Source organism: Aquarana catesbeiana, linkage group LG09 (assembly GCF_042186555.1).
Source record: "Aquarana catesbeiana isolate 2022-GZ linkage group LG09, ASM4218655v1, whole genome shotgun sequence".
Lineage (NCBI taxonomy): Eukaryota > Metazoa > Chordata > Amphibia > Anura > Ranidae > Aquarana > Aquarana catesbeiana.
Genome location: NC_133332.1, coordinates 228070672 through 228093775, shown reverse-complemented (window position 1 = coordinate 228093775; position 23104 = coordinate 228070672). Strand labels below are relative to the sequence as shown.

The 23104-nt window shown below is 41.0% G+C and overlaps 1 protein-coding gene across 9 annotated transcripts in view; it reads right to left on the bottom strand.

The window, feature by feature from the left end:
- The window catches only part of LOC141108356 (zinc finger protein 618-like), a 270313-nt gene that overhangs the window by 54001 nt on the left and 193208 nt on the right, over positions 1-23104 (bottom strand). For all 9 annotated transcript variants that reach the window (XM_073599896.1, XM_073599895.1, XM_073599897.1 and 6 more), the window contains one exon: positions 16123-16212. In XM_073599896.1, coding sequence (XP_073455997.1) covers positions 16123-16212 — 90 coding nt within the window. The remainder of the gene's footprint in view (positions 1-16122; positions 16213-23104) is intronic.

The following is a 23104-nucleotide window of genomic DNA, read 5'->3' as shown; positions in this document are numbered from 1 at the left end:
GACATTTCAACTTATGATTCAGTTCCAGTGATGATTTCTGAAGGTTCAGGATCCACCTGAACAAGGTACAGTTAAAGTGTTACTAAACTCAGGACCCTGCATTCACTATATCTGGTCCCCCACAGTACACAGACCATGGAAATGCAATAATTTTAGTAAATCTAAACTGATAAATACCTTTTCTTATCAGCAGTATATAGCAGTCTTGTGACTTCTATCAGTGTCCAGCCGAGAACTAGTTAAAGCTTGCAGGAGGAGTTTTTCATTTTCCCCTGACTGTCTTATGAGACTGCAGGACCCCTGACCCTCTGTCTAGACAGTGCTGATTGGCCCTGTGCTGATCACATGCACCCTCACAAAAAAACAAAAAACAACTCTCTGGCAAAACACACCAAACCGAGCATGTGCAGAGTGCCCCCAAGGCTCTGTACTATCAGGAGATAGATTGGAGACTGTGGAAGAAGACAGAATAAAACAGCCTTTTTACACAATGCGTGGGATTAACCCCTTACATTCTACAGTGAGTATAACAAGCATGCTTTACTGCATATACAGACTAACTTTACTGTTGTGGTTTTAGTAAAACTTTAAGAGATACATTGCACAACAGAGCCCTCTGACTGTTCCCTTTAAAACGAAGTCACCTAAGTATCTCAAATGGGAATGCCAGAAGAACACAATAGGGTTAACACTGGAGCCATCACCTTGGTGAACACATGTGGTGCAGGGGAGAGGCCTCAAAACAGGGCCACACACAGATAGTGAGCTTAGAACCCACTGATGGGCTGAAAAAATGGGCATGCACATGCAAGTAAGCAACTTTGACGTCCACAGAAGCCAGAAAATCTCCCTAGGACAGATCCTATTGGATTCTATTCCAGATCCCATCTGGAATTTTTTGATTGTAAACAAATCAGAGCTTGAGATCCAAAATGAGGAAAATGTCCCTTTTCAGTTTGGAACAGTAAACTTGTTGGGAGTAAAACCGGTATGCTGCAGACTGAGACCTAAAAGGTCTGATAGTCTGTGCATAAATACAAAAAAGTTGGAAGTGGTAAAAGAAGGGGTTAGGGAGCAAAACTCAATTTTTTACCCCAGAAACACCACCTCCTACACCCAAGCATCCAGACTGCAGGCTTGGCAAGAGTCAACAAAGGTTGACAGATAAATATGTGACAGTGTCCCTCGCGCTACTAGGAGTAACGTATAAAATGTGTCTATACTCAGAAAGTGATAATAAAAAGTATAAAACCAGCAGCAAAACCTGTTATGCCCCATACACACGGTCGGATTTTCCGACGGAAAATGTGTGATAGGACCTTGTTGTCGGAAATTCCGACCGTGTGTAGGCTCCATCACACATTTTCCATCGGATTTTCCGACACACAAAGTTTGAGAGCAGGATATAAAATTTTCCGACAACAAAATCCATTGTCGGAAATTCCGATCGTGTGTACACAAATCCGACGGACAAAGTGCCACGCATGCTCAGAATAAATAAAGAGATGAAAGCTATTGGCCACTGCCCCGTTTATAGTCCCGACGTACGTGTTTTACGTCACCGCGTTTAGAACGATCGGATTTTCCGACAACTTTGTGTGACCATGTGTATGCAAGACAAGTTTGAGCCAACATCCGTCGGAAAAAATCCTAGGATTTTGTTGTCGGAATGTCCGAACAAAGTCCGACCGTGTGTACGGGGCATTAGTGTTCACATAACACAAGTAAAAAATACAAATGTATAAAGTGGTCTCGCGCAGTGATATAAAAATCACTTAAAACACTATGTGCAATATAAAAGGAACTAAATAAAGTGCAATAAAAAGTACATATAATCACAAAAGCACTGTGTGCAATAGATAAAGGACTAAATAAAGTGCAGTAGGAAGTCCCCCAAAGGAGAGCTAAAATAATGTGCAACAAATGTCCATCAAAATAACTGTGTAAAATCAAAAATTATTAACACTAGTGTCCATTAAATGTAAAAACGGGTGGACTCTTACATTAAAGCTGGTAAAAACAAGCATGAAACAGTAAACTCTGCGTTCTCAGCGCCCCCTTATGTCACTTCCGGTGTGCATCATATCAAGCCAGGGGAGTGGCTTGAATCAGACGCACACTGGAAGTGACGTAAGGAGGCACGGAGAACGCAGAGTTTACTGTTTCATGCTTGTTTTTACCAGTTTTAATGTAAGAGTCCACCCGTTTTTACATTTAATAAACGCACCCTATATTTAACATGCTACACTATTGGAGGCACCCTCTTTTCTTCCTTTTCCCTTGCCTATTGTTTCGCCCATTGGAGCCTATTAGGACGGTGTAGTGAAGAACCTAGGCAGTTGGAGAAGTACCTTCTGGCCCCACTACTAGGACATACAAACAGGAAGAGGTCCCAATAGGATGGTGTGGAAAGTTCAATCACTTAGTGATGCGTTTTTTTCTTCATATATGAATTAAGAGTTCTGTGAGGCTGTTTCTTGAAGAGACCACTCGTGGAATTATTTATTATGGACATTATATACATCTCTACATCACTTTTGGCTATGAGTCCATTTTAACACTTTTTATGTCTGCATTTATGACGTCACCCATTGGTTGGATCTGGAGATCCCTCATACATCCCCATTTATTCATTACCCTCCATTTAGGACCTCTGCAATATTTTTTTCTCCATTCATTGTTTACCATTTACCATTCATATGGACCCTAGTGTTATTTATTTTAGATTTTACACAGTTATTTTGATGGACATTTGTTGCACATTGTTTTAGCTCTCCTTTGGGGGACTTCCTACTGCACTTTATTTAGTCGTTTATCTATTTCACACAGGGCTTTTGTGATTATATGTACTTTTTATTGCACTTTATTTAGTTCCTTTTATATTGCACATAGTGTTTTAAGTGATTTTTATATCGCTGCGCGAGACCACTTTATACATTTTTAAAGGTTGACAGATGTCGCCCCAGTTTGAAAAGCGGAGGCTCACCGTCACGCAGAGGAAGGCTTATCTGAGGATTTGGCAGACTTGGAATATAAGACTTTGCAGATGGATTGGGAGCCAAGCTTGGAGGCTCTCAAGACTGAAATCGAGGGAATGGACAAATGAAAAATATGTTTCTAGCATGACTTTACACCTAGGTTCACACTTGTGCGATGCGGGAATTAGCGCGACTGCAGCGCCGGTTCCTGCATCACATCTCTCCTGCAAGCAGTTCACACTACCCTCTGCGAACCGCTGCGGGTGTCAATACAATGTTCATGACACCCCCAGATCGGTTCACAGACCGCAGTGCGAACTGTGAACTCGCACAGGAATCGGATCGCATAAGTGAGAACACCCATGCAATCTGATTTCAGTGTGGGGAAAAAGTCCCTGCACCTTTTTGTGCAAATTCAATGCGAGTTCAGCCATACAACTGTATGGCTGAACTCGCATTGCACAGACATCGCATATGATCGGCCCCGCAGTGCAGGTGCTAATCACATGCGATGTCTGTGTTCGCACAAATGTGAACCTAGGCTAAAGGCACTAGAGATAGGGAAAATTGGATACAAATCTGGACCACAAAAGCCTCCTGTTCTATCAATACGCTTAAGCTTGAATCAGTCTCCAGATGGTATATGGTCCCAAACCGTTTAGCACACCTTTGCTCCAACTCTTCCAACACCTGCTTTCGAGGCTGTTCCCTCCCAGGGGACGCACTTTACACATGGTGGTCATGCTCTATGCTTTCTAGATTTTAGACGAAGGACCTAAAACTGTTCCAAACGTTGTTAACCTGCCTCTTTCCCAGAGATCCTTGGTGTGTCCTTTTGCATTTGAAACCTCTGGACCTTGAAAGATTGAAATTGGCCACCTATGTTCCACTAGTGGCAAAACAAACTACCGTGGAAAGCTTAGAAACAACAGTTTGCTTCCTTCGTGAAAGTTCACCATCGCATAGTCAATTTTTTTAATTAATTTTTTATGATGAAAGGCTGACTAGCATTCTCCTAGACACACACACACAAGAAATTCCTAAAAACCTTGGCCCCATGGATACAATACATTCACCCCTTCATGCCCCCCGAAAGCTATGCACTGCTATAGGTATTGAATGCCCCGGGTTTCTAGCTAGTGTCCCCAACATCCTTATTCTGTTTCCTTCTTCTTTCCATTCTGTTCCATCTCTCTCTCCCTTTCTTTTTCTTCTTTCAGTCTTCTATTCTGGGAGGGCTTGATTAATATGTGTCTTGTCTATACTCTGTGCAAAGCCTAACTGTCACCCCTTCTCCGAGAGTGTCTTCAGGTTTATGGTTATTACAAGTATGTCCTCCTTCCCCTCCTCTCCACCTCACCTTCCCTACCTATCGTAGCTCATAATATATGTATTGTACTGTAAACCTAGCTTATATCATACTTATTGATCTTTATCATCATAACCATTATTGTTATCTATGACTCACAACTGATCTCTGTACCTTTTTACAATGTTGACTAGATTTACATATTTGAACGGGTCATGCTATGTATCTTTCAAAACTATAAAGACCTACTGAAAGTGAAAAGGATGTTTCTTCACAGTCACAGAGGGATAAGACTTAGCAGTCAACTTTGTAAGGCCTCTTCCTCTAAGGAAGATGGGTGCCCTTGCCACTAGCTGCATCTTTAACCTCTCAAGGTTTTCCCCCCTTCATGACCAGGCTATGTTTTGCAATATGGCATTGCGTTACTTTAACAATTGACAATTGTGCGATGCTGTACCCAAATAAAATTTGTGTCCTTTTTTTCCCACAAATAGAGCTTTCTTTTGGTGGTATTTGATCACCTCTGCGATGTTTATTTCTTGCGCTATAAACAAAAAAAGACCAACAATTTTGGAAGAAATACAATATTTTGTATACAATACTTTATGCTATAAAACATACCCAATAAAAAAATTTAAAAAATCTTATTTATTCATCAATTTAGGCCAATATGTATTCTGCTATATATTTTTGGTAATAAAAATCCAAATAAACGTAAATTGATTGGTTTGCGTAAAAGTTATAGCATCTACAAACTATGGAATATAATTATGTAATTTTTTTTTAGTATGGTTTTTACTAGTAATGGCGGCGATCAGCGATTTCAAGCAGGACTACGACATTGCTGCAGACAAATCTGACACAAAGTGACACTTTTGGGGACCAGTGACACTAATACAGTGATCAGTGCTAAAAGAAATGCACTGTCACTGTACTAGTGACACTGGCAGGGAAGGGGTTAACATCAGGGGCGATCAAAGGGTTAAATGTGCTCCTAGGGAGTGATTTCTGTGTGGGGGATGCTTTGACTGGGGGAAGACAAAGATCTGTGTTCCTGCTTTAGCAGAAACACAAGATCTCGATCTTCACCCTCTCACAGAATGGTGGTCTGCCTTGTTTACATAGGCAGACCGTCATTCTGCCTCTCCTGAGAACGATTTTGAGGTGCCGGTGTGCCGTTAGATTAGGCAACCCGTCAAATCTTGTAATGGAAGTGACGTTCTGTCACGGTCATCTTGGTACACCCCGTAGTCTCCCACACTAAGCCTACAGTCTATGGTCGCCAAGCGGACATCTTTTTACACCCACCAAAGTCTTGCATTTCACACTCATTTTTACCACTAAACTGAGCTTATATCAAGAAATACAGTAATTAGAAGTCCATGACACTGTTTTAATGTTGAATTTTAAAAGCATCAGTGTTCTGTCAGATTAGCAAACGTGTGAGATCAGCAGGCTTGCTGATGCTTTTAAAATTCAACATCAAGACAGTGTCACAGACTTCTAAATACTGTATTTCACTATATAAGCTCAGTTTAGTGGTAAAAGTAAAAGTGTGAAATGCAAGACTTTAGTGGGTGTAAAAAGATGTCCGCTTGGTGACTTCAGACTGTAGGCTTAGCAAATCTCCATCACAGCTAAAATTTACACCTGCTCTCGGCTACACGTGCTTATCAAGCAAGGAATCAACCTTGCCAAAGACAACCATCTTTTCTAAGAGATTCAGACTAGTTAGACATGGTTTACAAAGTCACAGCCAGGATCGGGTGTAGAGCAACCACAACAGAGATTTAGAGAGGGCTTTCAATCGCTTCTTGACTTAAAGATAGGGGCATTCTGCATGGGTGTCTTAAATGCTTTGTTAAAGCGAGATACAGCCAGGTCCACAGAGGGAACTGACCATTTCTGAACAAAATCCTCACAAAAAGGATACAATCCTAATAAGCATTTGAGAGAGCAAACAACCTATCAGGGTGCTTCCAATCTTCAAGAGGACTCTGAGGATTGGAGATACTAACATCAGAAGACATGATGAATTGAGGCTGAAGATGTTAGCACCATTTGTGAGCATGCAGCAAGCAGCCCCCGGAGCTGTTAGCAGAAAGTGAGCTGAGGGCACCTAGTACAGTGACACTGTCCCCTTTGTGTCTGCAATTAGACATATTGCAGCTGTGATGTGGTAAGATAGTGTATAGACTAAGGAAGGTTATTCCCCAAGTACTCACAAAAGCCATACAGCTGGTAGTAGGTGAGAATTAGATAGCTGGAAGTGACTTAATTCTCTGTAGGCAGGCATCAGAAACAGATCAACGATTGGAGTTCCACATGGCTGTCTGCAAGCAGTAGCAGGAGTGAGATGATTTTACGATGCCGTATTGTGAGAAAGCGTGCAGGAGTGTGTGTATGACATTACACCAAGCAGATGACGTCAGAACTCCCACGGAATTAGCCCCCTCCACAACAAAAACAGCCAGGAACAGAGAATAATGGTTCCCAGAAATAGATAAAAATCAGGTAGCTCCCAGTGCTTTGGCTGACTGGCCTACTAACTTAGTGAGTCTTTAGAGACAAAGCAAGCGCTGAGGCAATGCAGGTGGCTTTAGTCCTGTAATCTGCTCCCTTTACCATAGTCTGGAAAGTGTCCCACATGGAACCCAGTGCCTGAAGGTCAGCGGGGTCTAAATGCAGCACTCTTAAAACCAGGCTGAGGATGGACCATACCAGCCAGTTGCTGATGAAAGGGGAAACCTCTAGCAGCAGTGTAGAGAAAAGTGTTGTTTGAAGGAAAAAAAAAAGCTAAAGAGACAACTTCCCTTCTTCAAAATCAGCAACAAAGCGGAGGCATGCTAGTTGTAGAACGGGTTGGCTGGCTTACAGTTTTTTGTTTGACAGTGTCCAATCCTCCTCTGTCCCTCAATGGACAAGAAAAAAAAAACGTCCTTCCTGCAAAAATTCTTTTCAAGAAATGTTAAATACAAGGAAGAGTACACTCAGCGAATACAAACTTGTAAATGATATCTGTTATATTTAAAAGTACAGACAATTTCCAAAATAACAATTTATGTGGTGTTTGGTGTTTGCCGGTTTTTCTAAAATGAAGCCTCAACATTTGTATTCTTGGAATAAAGTTCTCAAAGCCTTTTCACTTGTAAATAAAATTATGTATATACATCAGCAAAAAATATAGTAACTAACTGGCTTTATGGTTAGAATAATGGCCTGGCAGCACCAAAGTCTGGGATTGGATTTACACCACCAACACCATCTACATGGAGAACGAGGGGTTGATTTACTAAAGGCAAATAGACTGTGCACTTTAAAAAGTGCAGTTGCTTCAGAGCTTAGTGAGCAGAAACTTTGCTGGCTTCCATTATCAATCATGTGCAAGCATACATTCTGTTTTTTAAAATGTTCTTGCCTGTGATTGGGTATTTTTTGCAAAGTGAAGCTTTACCTCATTTCCTAATTGCTGGAGCAACTGCACAGTCTACTTGCCTATCAACCCCTGAATGTTGTCCCTGTACCTGTGGAAGATTCTCTCACATTCTAAACACATATATGGTAAACCATGGGCGTCCGCAGAACTTTTTTCAAGGGGGTATAATTTTAAGGTCACCCATGCTCCACATCTTTTTGACAATGTCATGAAGGGAGGAGGTTAGTCATTATCACATAAAGCGCAGGCATGTGCCCATCATATGCAGCCTCACTGTGCACATTAAATGCAGCCTGTACAGTACGGAGGGTTACAGTATGTGTATATAGGGGGATGGATGGTATTCGTATATACAGGAAGGAAAGTGAGTGTGTATATAGGACAGATGATATATATCTGCAGTCAGTGATGATTGAGGAAGATCTCTATATACAGGAGGGAAGGTGGGTATATACAGCTATATATACATCCACCTCCCTACCTGTATATAGAGAAAGGTCTCTATCATCACTGACGGCAGATATACATCATCTGTCCTGTATACAGCTATATACACCCACCTTCCTTCCTGTATATACGAATAACATTCACCCCCACCCCCATATATACATATACTGTATATAAACCACCTTCCTTCCTGTATTGCTCCATCATCACTGACTACAGCTATATATACAGTACAGAAAATATATATCTACAGTCAGTGATGATGGAGGATTACAGGAAGGAAGGTGGGTGTATATAGCTGTATACAGAACAGGACAGATGATATGATCTTTCCAGCAATACCTGTTCCACTTCCAGCTTTCCAATATATATTATGTTCCTCCTAATGTAACTGCTGTTACCTTTGCTGGTTGGTATGGATAGGTGACACTGTCAAAGAGAGGGCGGCACCATCCCTGAATAGCATATATAATCAGAGAGGTAATTTAGTGGGATTTTATGGGCGCCAGGCAAATATATTTAAACGAACATCAAGATAAAAAGTATAAATGACATTTTATTGAACATAAACAAAGTTTAAAAATGATGCTGGCTATGCATAATATAGAACCAACAGCGATACATATCAACATAAAGAATGAAGGGTCACTCAGCACTATAGTCCCGACATGTTTCGGTTGTTGGGGCTTCCTCAGGAGATATGTGTTGAGGGACCGAGCTGGATAATATCACTGCATAAAATAAAATACAATTAGAAGCCATCAAAATATTAGCCAAAATGTATATTTGGGGAGAAAGAAAGATGTTAGCGACTGTCCAAAGCTAAAATGTTCAACTGCCAACTATTGGATAGTTACCTGCTGTAAAGATGAGACCAGACGTGGTAGAACGGATATTGCGCTGTACTGGGGAGAGTTTGCCTGGGTGGGCCCAGGTGAGGGCCGTGGGACCATTGTCTGCCACATGAGAGAAAAATGTGAGTGGAAAGGTTGGAAGGGGGAATAATCAGGGAACGGGGGGGGGGAGTAGAGAAAGAGAAGGGGGGAGGAAGAGAAAGGAGAGGAATGTGCGGGAGAGGGAAAAAAAAAGTAAAAAGGAGAGGAGAAGATGAGGGGGAAAGAGGGGGAGGGGACGAGAAGAGAGAGAAAGAAGGAAGGAATGGGGTGTGAAAAGTGAGGAGGAAGAAGGAAAAAGGGGAACAGAAAAGAAAGAAAGGGCCAGAGGTGAGAGTATAGGAGGAGTAAAAGTGGGGAGTGGAATGTGCGTGAAAACAGCCAGACGGTGGTAATAGTGTAGGTGATAATAAGGTGATAATTAGATTAAATGGGCCAAGGGGAAAAAATACTTACACAGGACCGGTTGGGTCTAAGGGAAAGCGAGGGCTGCCAAATGGGGATGTTTATCTGATTAGGAAAGATAAGGGCCATAATAAATATCCACATTAGTTAATACTGGATATAGAGGGAGGTATATGGGAAGAAAAAGCACTGCCAAAATGAGGGTAATTTAGAAAGAAATATATTTTGCAAATACTATTAAAAAACAGATATATTGGTCATCCATATGGGAGAAAACCATAATCCTGTATACAAATCGTCTATGCCCACTTTCAAAGCGGAAGTGGGAAGAAAAATTCCTTTAAAAGACGGTAACAGGTGCTTATATTGAATAAATGATTAGCCTGAACCAGCAATATTAAGCGGGGAGCAGGGAGGTTGAGATGTGGGGCAGAGCGGTGAAAAACAAAATTTTTTGTTGAGAAAATGACAACAGGAGAGTAATTTCAAGAAGTACCTTGTGCAGGGAAATACATCGGAATGGCAGCCCGTCCGTCATCTGAATGCAGTGTGATGAGTGAGGTTTAAATGTGCGTGCGTGCCGGTCACATGTCTGCCGACATCCAATGGAGCGGGAGAAACAGGAGAGCGGCACGGGGACAGGTGAAGATGAGGGTAAAAAACTACATTACCCATAAGACATCACGAGCTGTGTGAGGATAGAGAGGGGCGGGTGCTCAAGCAGCTGACATAGCCCATTTAGTGGGCGCGCCTCTGTCCTCCGTTTCCGCTCAGAGACTCATGATGGGGAAATTAATGTGAGGAGGGAGAAGTCATAATAGGAGTGTGAAAAAACTAAGATTAATATTGCTGGTTCAGGCTAATCATTTATTCAATATAAGCACCTGTTACCGTCTTTTAAAGGAATTTTTCTTCCCACTTCCGCTTTGAAAGTGGGCATAGACGATTTGTATACAGGATTATGGTTTTCTCCTATATGGATAACCAATATATCTGTTTTTTAATAGTATTTGCAAAATATATTTCTTTCTAAATTAACCTCATTTTGGCAGTGCTTTTTCTTCCCATAAACCTCCCTCTATATCCAGTATTAACTAATGTAGATATTAATTATGGGCCTTATCTTTCCTAATCAGATAAACATCTATATTTGGCAGCACTAGCTTTCCCTTAGACCCAACCGGTCCTGTGTAAGTATTTTTTCCCCTAGGCCCATTTAATCTAATTATCACCTTATTATCACCTACACTATTACCACCCTCCGGCTGTTTTCACGCACATTCCACTCCCCACTTTTACTCCTCCTATACTCTCACCTCTGGCCCTTTCTTTCTTTTCTGTTCCCCTTTTCCTTCTTCGTCCTCACTTTTCACACCCCATTCCTTCCTTCTTTCTCTCTCTTCTCTTCCCCTCCCCCTCTTCCCCCCTCATCTTCTCCTCTCCTTTTTACTTTTTTTTTTTTTCCTCTCCCCCACATTCCTCTCCTTTCTCTTCCTCTTCTTGCTCCCCCCCCCCCCCCCCCTCGTTCCCTGATTATTCCCCCTTCCAACCTTTCCACTCACATTTTTCTCTCATGTGACAGACAATGGTCCCACGGCCCTCACCTGGGCTCACCCAAGCCAACTCTCCCCAGTACAGCGCAATATCCATTCTACCACGCCTGGTCTCATCTTTACAGCAGGTAACTATCCAATAGTTGGCATTTGAACATTTTAGCTTTGGACAGTCACTAACATCTTTCTTTCTCCCCAAATATACATTTTGGCTAATATTTTGATGGCTTCTAATTGTATTTTATTTTATGCAGTGATATTATCCAGCTCGGTCCCTCAACACATATTCCCTGAATCGCCCCAACGGGCGAAACATGTCGGGACTATAGTGCCGAGTGACCCTTCATTCTTTATGTTGATATGCATCGCTGTTGGTTCTATATTATGCATAGCCAGCATCATTTTTAAACTTTGTTTATGTTCAATAAAATGTCATTTATACTTTTTATCTTGATGTTCGTTTAAATTTACTTGCCTGGCATCCATAAAATCCCACTAAATTACCTCTCTGACTATATATGCTGTTACCTTTGGTTCTTCACTGCTGAAAGGTATACCACTTGACTTCAGGATTTCCTGTGATGAGGCCTAGGCAGCGACGAGTTCTCCTTGCTTCCTCCTCCTCCAGTCCTCTGTAAGAGTTTCTACACCACACCAGTCCACTTGAGTGGGCGGCGCCGGCCGGATCTATATCTGCACAGGGACTGGAGGCTGGAGCCGAGCGATTGCACTGGATGATCGTTGGTGAGGGAGGGTGTGAGTCTGCGGTGGCCGCGGCGGACCCTTGCTGATTCCGGGGGGTGCTTGCCCCTACCTGCGGACGCCCATGTGGTAAACCCCAACCTTTTATTTGGCACATACTGTACTTTGCCCATGTGAAGCTGACCATACACTTGTAGAATTTTCCTTTTAACAACAAACATACCTTCATTTTTGCCGCAGCAATGAGAAAATACAAAGGAGCAGTATGGAGACTTTTTCTCAAACAAATGAATTCCCTAACAGTGAATGTGGTCTTCATTCAAGGATGTCTATTCACCCCAAAATCAAATGTTAAAAGCAAATGTTTTTTGAAGTACATTGAAACATCATTCATCATATCATTGCATGTGCTTACAATTTTCATGCAAATGTTTATTCAAAAAATCTACAAGTGTAGCAAGCTTAAGGCAAGGCAACAGGTTTTTATTACCAGTCCTCTCCAGAAACACATACTCACCCCTTTTCTTTGCTACCCCCTGGATTCTGTTCAGCTGTCAAGAGCAAACCATAAACCCAGTACTTCTGGGTATGTAGGAATATATGGCTTGCTCCTCTTCCTCCCACAATGCTAGTGCTTTGTGATTAGCTCAACAATATCACATTGTGCAAGGGAAGAGTCCTCCGTGACTAGACTACAGCAACTAAGGGCTTACACAGGGCTCCCTTCCTCGCTCCCAACAGCTGAAGAAAGCAGATGTAAAGAGACGTAAATGTGAGTATATGTTACTGGAGAGGGCAGCTTCGGCAAATCACAGGCTCAGTTTAAAAGGGATGTCCAGGCAAGCTGTTGAAAACATATTTAAAACACATGTGTAGAGTCTTACCTACCAAAAAAGGTATTAAAGTTTATTCAGCCATTCCTAAGATTCAAGCACTTCTGCCCAACTGCAAGGCCAAGAAGGTGACGTACCTGGCTGAGCAATACAGCTTCCAGTGCTACCTCCATCTTGCTTGATAGACAATCACCTTTATAAGCCCTACCCAAGGAGAGAGTAGAAGGACCAGGGAGATAAGCCCAGGACTTGAAAACACCAACATGAACTGAACCTGGCTACAAAGTGTAGAAGAGTGATCACAAGAATGACTGGAAAAAAAAGAAGAGTGGCTGCCTTGCTTCATCCTGCCATGTGATTTATGTGATCGATAAAGACCTCTGAAGTGAACACTTCGGTGGGTGCCAGCTATTTTGTCTGAAGGCTGAACAGATTTAGAAATCCTTTTGTAGGTAAAACAGTGAATATATATTTTGTCTATTTAAATGTTTGCTTCAGGGTTCCCCTAAATATACTGTTAAAATACATACATGTGAGCTGCTTTTGCTTCTAAAAGTATTTGTACATCATCACACTGAGGTTATTCCTCTATTCTCAATTTCTATAGAGATCGCCCTGTGACTCATGTCATCATGGCATTGGTTTCTTGCATTTGGTATGCGTTTGGAACCATTGTCAAATGCAGGTCATTAAAATCCTATCGACTCTAACTGAGCAATTCACACGGCAGTTCATGGCTGCAGTTGACCTGCAGCAGCATGCATTCAAATTCACATTTACTAAAACTGGAGAGTGCAAAATCGGGTGCAGTTGTGCATGGTAGACAATCACCTTCTAACTTCAGCTTGTTCAATGAAGCCTTGACAAAAAAACCTGGAAGCTGATTGGTTTCTATGAAGAGCTGCACCAGATTTTGCATTCTCTGGTTTTAGTAAATCAACCCCACTGTGTTTGACTAGAACAGCCATCAATATGAACCCTTAGCCTGATAGCCTTGAGAAATGCAATAGAATAGGATATGTTATTCCCTCTGTCAGTCTGAGATCTGCTGTGTGACAATTATGAAAAGCTAATATAAAAATGTTAGGTACCTACAATTGATTTAATTTAAAATGTAATTTATTATTTTATTGGGTACATGACGTGACTAAACAGCACCTTCTTAGAATTCAGCTTCTCCCCGAACCCCTCCTACAGCGTGCATGACTGTGCTAAACACATTCGATAGCAAGCTATTTAAAGGGAATGTAAACACTCGTGTTTTTTTCACCTTCATGCATCCTATGCATGAAGGTGAAAAAACGCCTGACACTGACCGGCCCCCCCAGTTTTACTCACCTGAGCCCATTCGTTCTCACGCCGGAGACGCGCTCACCCTCTCTGCCCGTTGTCTCGGCTCTTAATTGGATAGATTGATAGCAGCGCAGCCATTGGCTCCCACTGCTGTCAATCAAATCCGATGGTGCCAGGGGCGGGGCCGAGTCTGGTATTCTATGTCAATGGACGCGAAAGCTGGACTCTCCTAGGTGGTTTCCCGATGCAGGGAGGAGCCGCGAGCGCCGTTGGGGGACCCCAGAAGAGGAGGATCAGGGCCATTCTGTGCAAAACAAACTGCACAGTGGAGGTAAGATAAGTATGATATGTTTGTTACTTAAAAAAAAAAAAACACAAGAGTTTAGTAACCCTTTAACCTGGGTAAACACGGGCCGAATGTCGTGAGACAGGCTGGTTTAAAAAAATTAAAAACGCCGCCATTATGTTTTTGTGTATGTCGGTCTGTCAGGCATGCATGCTGAAAAACCAGCAGCCGACCAGTTCCCGATCGGCGCTCTCAAACGGGCAGAGAGGGTGAGTGCGTCTCCGGCGTGAGAACGAACGGGCTCAGGTGAGTAAAACTGGGGGGGCCGGTCAGTGTGAGGCGTTTTTTCACCTTAATGCATAGGATGCATTAAGGTGAAAAAAAACACGAGTGTTTACAATCCCTTTAAATAGCTTGCTATCGAATGTGTTTAGCACAGTCATGGGGTTCGGGGAGAAGCTGAATTCTAAGAAGATGCTGTTTAGTCACGTCATGTACCCAATAAAATAATAAATTACATTTTAAATGAAATCAATTGTAGGTACCTAACATTTTTATATTAGCTTTTCATAATTGTCACACAGCAGATCTCAGACTGACAGAGGGAATGACATATTCTATTCTATTGCATTTCTCAAGGCTATCAGGCTAAGGGTTCATATTGATGGCTGTTCTAGTCAAACACAGTGGGGTTGATTTACTAAAACCAGAGAATGCAAAATCTGGTGCAGCTCTTCATAGAAACCAATCAGCTTCCAGGTTTTTTTTTGTCAAGGCTTCATTGAACAAGCTGAAGTTAGAAGGTGATTGTCTATCATGCACAACTGCACCCGATTTTGCACTCTCCAGTTTTAGCAAATGTGAATTTGAATGCATGCTGCTGCAGGTCAACTGCAGCCATGAACTGCCGTGTGAATTGCTAAGTTAGAGTCGATAGGATTTTAATGACCTGCATTTGACAATGGTTCCAAACGCATGCCAAATGCAAGAAACCAATGCCATGATGACATGAGTCACAGGGCGATCTCTATAGAAATTGAGAATAGAGGAATAACCTCAGTGTGATGATGTACAAATACTTTTAGAAGCAAAAGCAGCTCACATGTATGTATGAACCTCGCATGGTTAATAAAGCTGATTAGAATCTCTGACTCTCACCCTGTAAGCATGATCCTTGTTAGCACATGTACATGCAGGACACCTGATCGGCCCTCAGTGCTGCCCCTCCCTCTCCCCGTTTGCACAGATGATTACGGGGGACACAAAATCAATTCACATTTGAGTATTTAAAGTGCTACTGAACCCACGACCCTGCATTCACTATATCTGGTTTCCCACAGTACAAAGATATGCAGTTATTTTAGTAAATATTAACTGCTAAATACCTTTTCTCATCAGCAGTATATAGCAGTCTTGTGACTTCTATTAGTGTCTGATTAAAGCTTGTAGGAGGAGTTTTCATTCTCCTCTGACTGTCCTATGAGGCTGCAGGCCCCCTGACCCTCTGTCTGGACAGTGCTGATTGGCCCTGTGCTGATCACATGCACCCTTCGAAGAAAGAAAAAAAACTCTCTAGCAATACACATCAAACTGAGCATGTGCAGCTTGCCCCCAAGGCTCTGTTTTATCAGGAAATGGTTTGGGAGGGTCAGAGAATACAGGATCAAACAGCCTTTTTACACAATGCGGAGGATTAACCCCTTAGGTTCCACAGTGAATATAACAAGCATGTTTTACTGCATATACAGACTGATTTTACTGTTGTGGGTTTAGTAACACTTTAATGTTGTTTTAAACAAATACATAACTGCATTCGCTGGGGTTTTCATATCTGCCAGGAGTTCTGAGAAATAATCATAAAACATTGTTCGGTATGTGTCGAGGCAACTTTAACATCAAAGTCAATATTCAGCAATACAGATATCTGCCTTATTGGGAGGAAGGCCGGCAGAAGCCTTGGGGGATAGGGTTTAATAATGATACTCACTGAGAGGAGTGTGCAGCGCTACATGTTCCTGGTATGGAGTGTAATATTTGTACTGCTTGCCGCAGAATTCACACATATAATTACCGGTTTCTATGGAAGCAAAGGAAAACAAAATCATTTTATATCACCTTTTGTTCATAGAGATGCCACTAATTCCAAGGTGGCACATGAAGTAAATAAAAATCCTTTTTCTTAAACCATTTCATTTTTCAAAAAGTCTTCCTCAACAGATGGTTCATTTGCTGCTCACCAAAGAGAGTGAACATCTTCTGACAGCATTATTGACATTCTAGTGTGGATTGGAGGAGTTACATTTTAAATAAATACAGGATATGGAAAACCCCATTTCATATTTTTTTGTGCCAAATTTGCAAGAAAAAAATCAACCAAGACCTACAGTGCTGTGCAAAAGTTTTAGGCCGGTGTGAAGAAATGCTATAAGATAAGAATGCTTTCAAAAACACATATTTGAATTGTTTGTTTTTATCTATTTACAAAATGCAAAGAGAGCGAACAGAATATGTATCTAAATCAAATAATATTTGGTGTGCCTACCCTTTGGCTTCAAACCAGCATCAATTCTTCTAGGTACACTTGCGTACAATTTTTGAAGGAAGTCGGCAAGTAGGTTGTTCCAAACATCTTGGAGAACTAACCGCAGATCTTCTCTAGATGTAGGCTGCCTCAGATCCTTCTGTTTCTTCATGTAATCCCAGACAGACTCGATGTTGAGATCAGGGCTCTGTGGGAGCCAAACTATCACTTCCAGGACTCCTTGTTGTTCTTTATGCTGAAGAAAGTTTTTAATGACATTGGCCATATATTTGTGGTCTTCGTCCTGCTGCAGAACAAATTTGTGGCTAATCACACGCCTCCCTGATGGTATGGCATGATGGATATGTATCTGCCTATATTTCTCAGCACTGAGGACACCATTGATCAGGCAACCTTGAGGACCGTAGACGAAGTGGTCAGCGAAAGAAAAAGACACACTTACTTCCCTTCAACATTGGAAGATGTCTAGCAGTGCCATCGGCACACAACTGGCAGAAACCAGTGGGACCCAGGTACACCTATCTACTGGCCGCCTGGAGAAGTCTGGCCAGAAGTAGTCCTCAATGGAAAAACTGCATCCAAAAAGCCATGTGGAAACAAAGCTAAGTGGCTCAACTATGCACAAAAACATAGGAACTGGGGTGCAGAAAAATGGCAGCAGGTGCTCTGGACAGTCAAAATTTGAAATATTTGTCTGTAGCAGGAGACAGTTTGTTCGTCGAAGGTCTTAGAGAGCAGTACAGTCAAGAGCTTCTGTAGGCAACAGTGAAGCATGCTGGAGGTTCCTCACAAGTTTGGGGCTTGTGTTGGAGATTTGGTCAGGATCAATGGTGTCCTTAATGCTGAGAAATACACGCAGATACTTATCCATTATGCCATACCATCAGGGAGTGATGTGTGATTGGCCCCAAATCTATTTTGCAGCAAGATGACGACCCCATATCTGAAAAGACGTATTTGAGGCAGCCTACATCCACAGAAAATCTGTGGTTAGTTCTTCAAGATGTTTGTAACAACCTACCTGCCGAGTTCCTTCAATAACTGTGTGCAAGTATACCTAGAAGAGCTGATGCTGTTTTGAAGACAAAGGGTGGTCACACCAAATAATAATTTGATTTGGATTTCTCTTCTGTTCATTTACTCTACATTTTGTTAATTGACAAAAAGAAACTTAACACTTATATTTGTGAAAGCAAATTGATGATTTACAGCATTTTTTAACACTCGACTAAAGCTTTTCTATAGTACTGTAGAGCACAATACTGGGCTTATTCAATAAACTTTACAAGAAGTAAAGCACTGTGTGCAAAGTACAGCAATCCATGACAATCAGAATTCACATTACTGAAGCCCCACCAGATAAACTCTGATAGGTCTGGTATAGGAAGAGTGATCTGCAATTTGCTCCTTGCAGTGTTTTGCTGAATAAAAGCAACTCATAATTAAGACTAAGAGGTCTTTAAAAGCCCAACTGAAGTATTACAAATTGTTCTCCCTTTATAGTCTTTTGCTTGCAAATTTTTTGAAATATAATTTTCTCCCATCCAAAATGCTGTTTGCTGCTCTGTTCCCTCAAGTCCTCTGTGCTGGCAGAGGTGAGTAACAGCCACACCTCTCATCACAAGACTTGTACTGCAGAGAAGGAGTGTCAGGCCAGGTCTGTTACACAGTGCTGATTACTGACTGCGGTGGGGTCAACTCTGGTACCTATTAGACTGTACAGTCATATTTAGACACGCTGCACAACTACTGTGATAGGAATGTGAAGGGAAGACTAGGAAATTCAAGGTTGGTACATTATCTGACTGCATTCTTATTTCTGTGACTTCCATTAGGCTTTAAGTGACAGCATGATCCATTTGCTTCTTGAGGAACTACAGGCCTCTGCATGACCAACCAGTAGCCTATGTAGCTTGATAATGAGGGGATAAAGAAGCCAGTCACTCTCAAATGATCTCTCTCATTAACTGGTTTTATGCAAGTTGTACATTTTTTTTTCTAGTAGAATTTGAAAAGAAAAAGAGATCAAGACCTACCGTATCTACCTTCAGGCTCTCTCTTATGTAGAGGTTCATGTTGACCTAATTCATACCTCCTAGCAAACAAACTCATCCATTCCACAGACCTAAAAGCACATATTAATTTTTTTTTTGCTCCCCTGACTCCTGCCAGGAGCAGGAGAACCTGTCCTGTGTAAGCTATAAGTCACTAATACCAAGTTCACATGGGCAGCTCGAGAGATCTGTAAAAACAGACAGATGATCCACAATTTTACCGGTCAGCAACCGCCCACCCACATGTGACATGGTGGCCACCTGGGTCTGTTCACATTGCTGTGGCCCCAATGCTTTAATTCTAACTAGGCATGTTGAGTTTGGCGAGAGCCACCGCATGCCAAACGCACTTAATGAATTCAAAGAGAAGAGCAACCAAACGGCTTAGAGGCATGGAGGAGCTCAGCTTTGAGGAGAGATTGGAGGAACTGAATTTGTTCTCTCTTGAGAAGAGGAGATTAAGGGGGGATATGATCAACATGTACAAATACATAAGTGCTCCATATAGTGAACTTGGTGTTGAGTTATTCAATTTAAGGTCATCACTGAGGAAAAGGGGGCACTCTATGTCTAGAGGAAAAGAGATTTAATCTCCAAAAGGTTTCTTCACAGTAAAAGCTGTGAAAATGTAAAAGCTGTGAAAATGTGGAATAGACTCCCTCAAGAGTTGGTTTTGGCCAGCTTAGTAGATTGCTTAAAAAAGGACTGGAGTTTTTCCTAGATACACATAAAACAACTGGATACTAACATTTATAGGTAAAGTTGAATATCCAGGGAATATCCAATTGCCTCTCGGGAGATCAGAAAGGATTTTATTCCCCTGCTGGAGCAAATTGGATCATGCTTTGCTGTTTTAATTTTGCCTTCCTCTGGACCAACTGTGGGTAAAGGATTGTGTATATGAAATTGTAAGATTCTATTTTTTCCCCCTTTTATAGGTTGAACTAGATGGATTAGTGTCATTTTCAACCAGACTAACTATGTACAGTATCTCACAAAAGTGAGTACACCCCTCACATTTTTGAAAATATTTTATTATATCTTTTCATGTGAAAACACTGAAGAAATTACACTTTTCTACAATGTAAAGTAGTGAGTGTACAGCTTGTATAACAGTGTAAATTTGTTGTCCCCTCAAAATAACTCAACACACAGCCATTAATGTCTAAACCACTGGCAAATGATTATTTTGAGGGGACAGCAAATTTACACTGTTATACAAGCTGTACACTCACTACTTTACATTGTAGCAAAGGGGTTGATTTACTGAAGGCAAATAGACGGTGCACTTTGCAAAGCAGTTGCCCTCTGCAAGTTGCTCCAGCGCTTAGTAAATTAGGTAAAGCTTCACTTTGCAAATAATACGCAATCATTTGCAAGGAAAATTGAAAAAAAATGCATTTTTGCTTGCACATGATTGGATGAGGGAAGTCAGCAGAGCTTCTGCTAATTTACTAAGCTCTGGAGTGACTGCACTTTGCAAAGTGCACAGTCTATTTGCCTTTAGTAAATCGACCCCAAAGTGTAATTTCTTCAGTGTTGCCACATGAAACGATATAATAAAATAAAAATAAATAAAATAAAATATTTACAAAAATGTGAGGGGTGTACTCACTTTTGTGTTATACTGTAACTATGTAATGAGACCATGCCGCAACTGCATGCCAAACGCTTGGTAAACATTTGCAGTGGGGTATCGCAATGTAAAATTCCCCATGGGATTGAAAGGAGAAAAAACGTAAACGCATTCAGGAGGTGGCAGTACCACCTGCTGAACACCTGTAAACCACCTATAGACTGCTCCTGAAAGAGTGATCGACTGTGGATCACTTTTCAGAGGGGCAGTAGAGCCTGTTACCTGTGATAAAGAGGCCTAAGTTACAGCTTACACAGGGAAATGGGCTCTCTTCATGTGACAGCGCTGGCTCTTGGTCCAGCACTTTTACACTAAATGAGCCATATGCTCTTCCATACCTTTTGTTTAGAGCAAACCTCTTGCTTTGCCGTACATGAGAAAACATGTGCTTGTTTTAAGTTACTGCCTGACATGATTGAATTTACTGCACTGTCTAAAGGGTGCTGCAAAGTCATGTAGGAGAAAGACCTAAAAACAATCTGTCAGATCCTCTAGGAAAGGGGATTTCAATGAACATTTCAAATAAAATAAATTACATTTTGAAAACACATTTTTGGGTAAAAATGTTTAGCATCAGATATCTTGCATGAAACTAATGAATACAATTTAAAAAAATGTCAGGTTCACTTTAAAGCCTGCCATGGCCTGGTCAAGGCCAAAGCAGTTCGCTAAATGATTTCTCACCGGTCACAGCACAGTAGAGTATGTCACAGACAAATGGAAAAAAAATATATATTTAAGTGCGGTTTAGGAACACAAAGCACTACAATCGGGCAAAGGAGGACACGATTTAAATTCGACAGACTGCTTTCAGCTCCACCTACTCCTTCTTGGCTCCAAAAGTTTATCAAATTATAAATTAGTGATGAGCACCATACTAGGGAGTAACATTTTCTCTTCTTTGTCCATCCAGTTTTGTAAAATGATATTTAAAAAAAAACAAAAAAAAAAAAACAAGTATTTTGCTTACAGTGAGCCAGCCTACTGCTGGAAAGGGAACCATATTGTGAACTGAAATGTTTTCCCCAATAATGCAGATTATCCATTGGCAAGGTATTATTGTCATTTTTGAAGAACGAAACAGTTATATGTGCCTTAATAACAAGTATCTCTTTTGGAAAGGATAAAAGGAAAATTTAACTGTATGTCTGTGAAAAACAACTAAAAAAATGCAAAAAAAAAAACAAAAAAAAAAAACATTAAAATGGTTGAACACTTTTGAAATAAAAAATGAACAAAGTATATTCCTCTATACTTTGTACTTGCCAACACCTAGTGTGATTTCTGTCTGTTCTCTGATGTTCACTAACACCACAGAATCACGGGAGATGGGAATGACTCTTCCAGCACACTGACAGCTTTGGCTGTGCATGTTTCCCTACGAGACTGTGTAGGCGGGGGGGGAGAGTCTTTTCCTTCACTCAGGTTTCAGATTACACCCAGCTCCTTGTTCTATGTTGTGCAGTGTGGAACTGAGAGGCGATCGGATCCTTTCTCTTGTTAGGTATGGAGACGTGGCCCCCACCCGTCTCCATACCATTGCAAGGCGGAAGCGATGTCAAAACCTCACTTCCGCCCATAGCCCTTAGCTCTTAGCTTAGCTCTTCCGCCCATAGAGCAAATTTTTTTCTTTTACCTTTTTATTGCATTTTAGTGTAAATATGAGATCTGAGGTCTTCTTGACCCCAGATCTCATATTCAAGTGGTCCTGTCGTGCTTTTTTCTGTTACAAGAAATGTTTACATTCCGTGTAATAGGAATAAAAGTGACAATTTTTTTTTAAAGAAGTGTAAAAATAAAAAATAAAAAGGTAAAATAAATAAGAAAAAAAATGTTTAAATGCACCCCGTCCCGCCGAGCTCGAGTGCAGAAGCAAACGAATACGTGAACAGCGCCCGCATATGAAAACGGTGATCAAACCACACATGTGAGGTATCGCCACGATTGTTAGAGCGAGAGCAATAATTGTAGCCCTAGACCTCCTCTGTAACTCAAAACATGCAACCTGTAGAATTTTTTAAACATCACCTATGGAGATTTTTAAGGGTAAAAGTTTGTCGCCATTCCACGAGCGGGTGCAATTTTGAAGCGTGACATGTTGGGTATCAATTTACTCGGCGTAACATTATCTTATAACAATATAAAAAAATTGGGCTAACTTTACTGTTGTCTTATTTTTAATTAAAAAAAGGTGTATTTTTTAAAAAAAGAAAGAATGTTTTTAGCTTGTAAACACCAAATCTGAGAAAGTGGCTCGGGGCTTAAGTGGTAAAGCACAACATACTTGTCCACCACCTATTTCATTTTTGTGATAGTATCTCACTTGATTGTTGCAACTGCAATTTTTGTTTTTGTTTATCATAAGTGCAGTTTATTTTCGATTTTTTTTTTTACCACTGTGTTGCCATTACTGCCACGAGGGTAAGTTCTTAGAAAAAACTAGGTGCAGAATTTTTATTTTCACATGAAATGTTTATTTAAACAATTCAGGCCCTATAAATTCATATTATAAGTCAAAGCTCCATTTTTTTTGCCAATTGGTTTATAAACAGCAGCAAGACCATGCTATTTTAAGAAGTAGAAATGTTGTTGGATTGTATTCCTGAATTACTTTTTACATACAAAAAAAATATAAACAGATAACTTAATATATCATGTAAGCTGGTCTGTGCAAAAAAAAAAAAGAAATCGTTTGCAAATTTAGAAGAAAAAAAATCTAAAATTTAACAAAAATAAT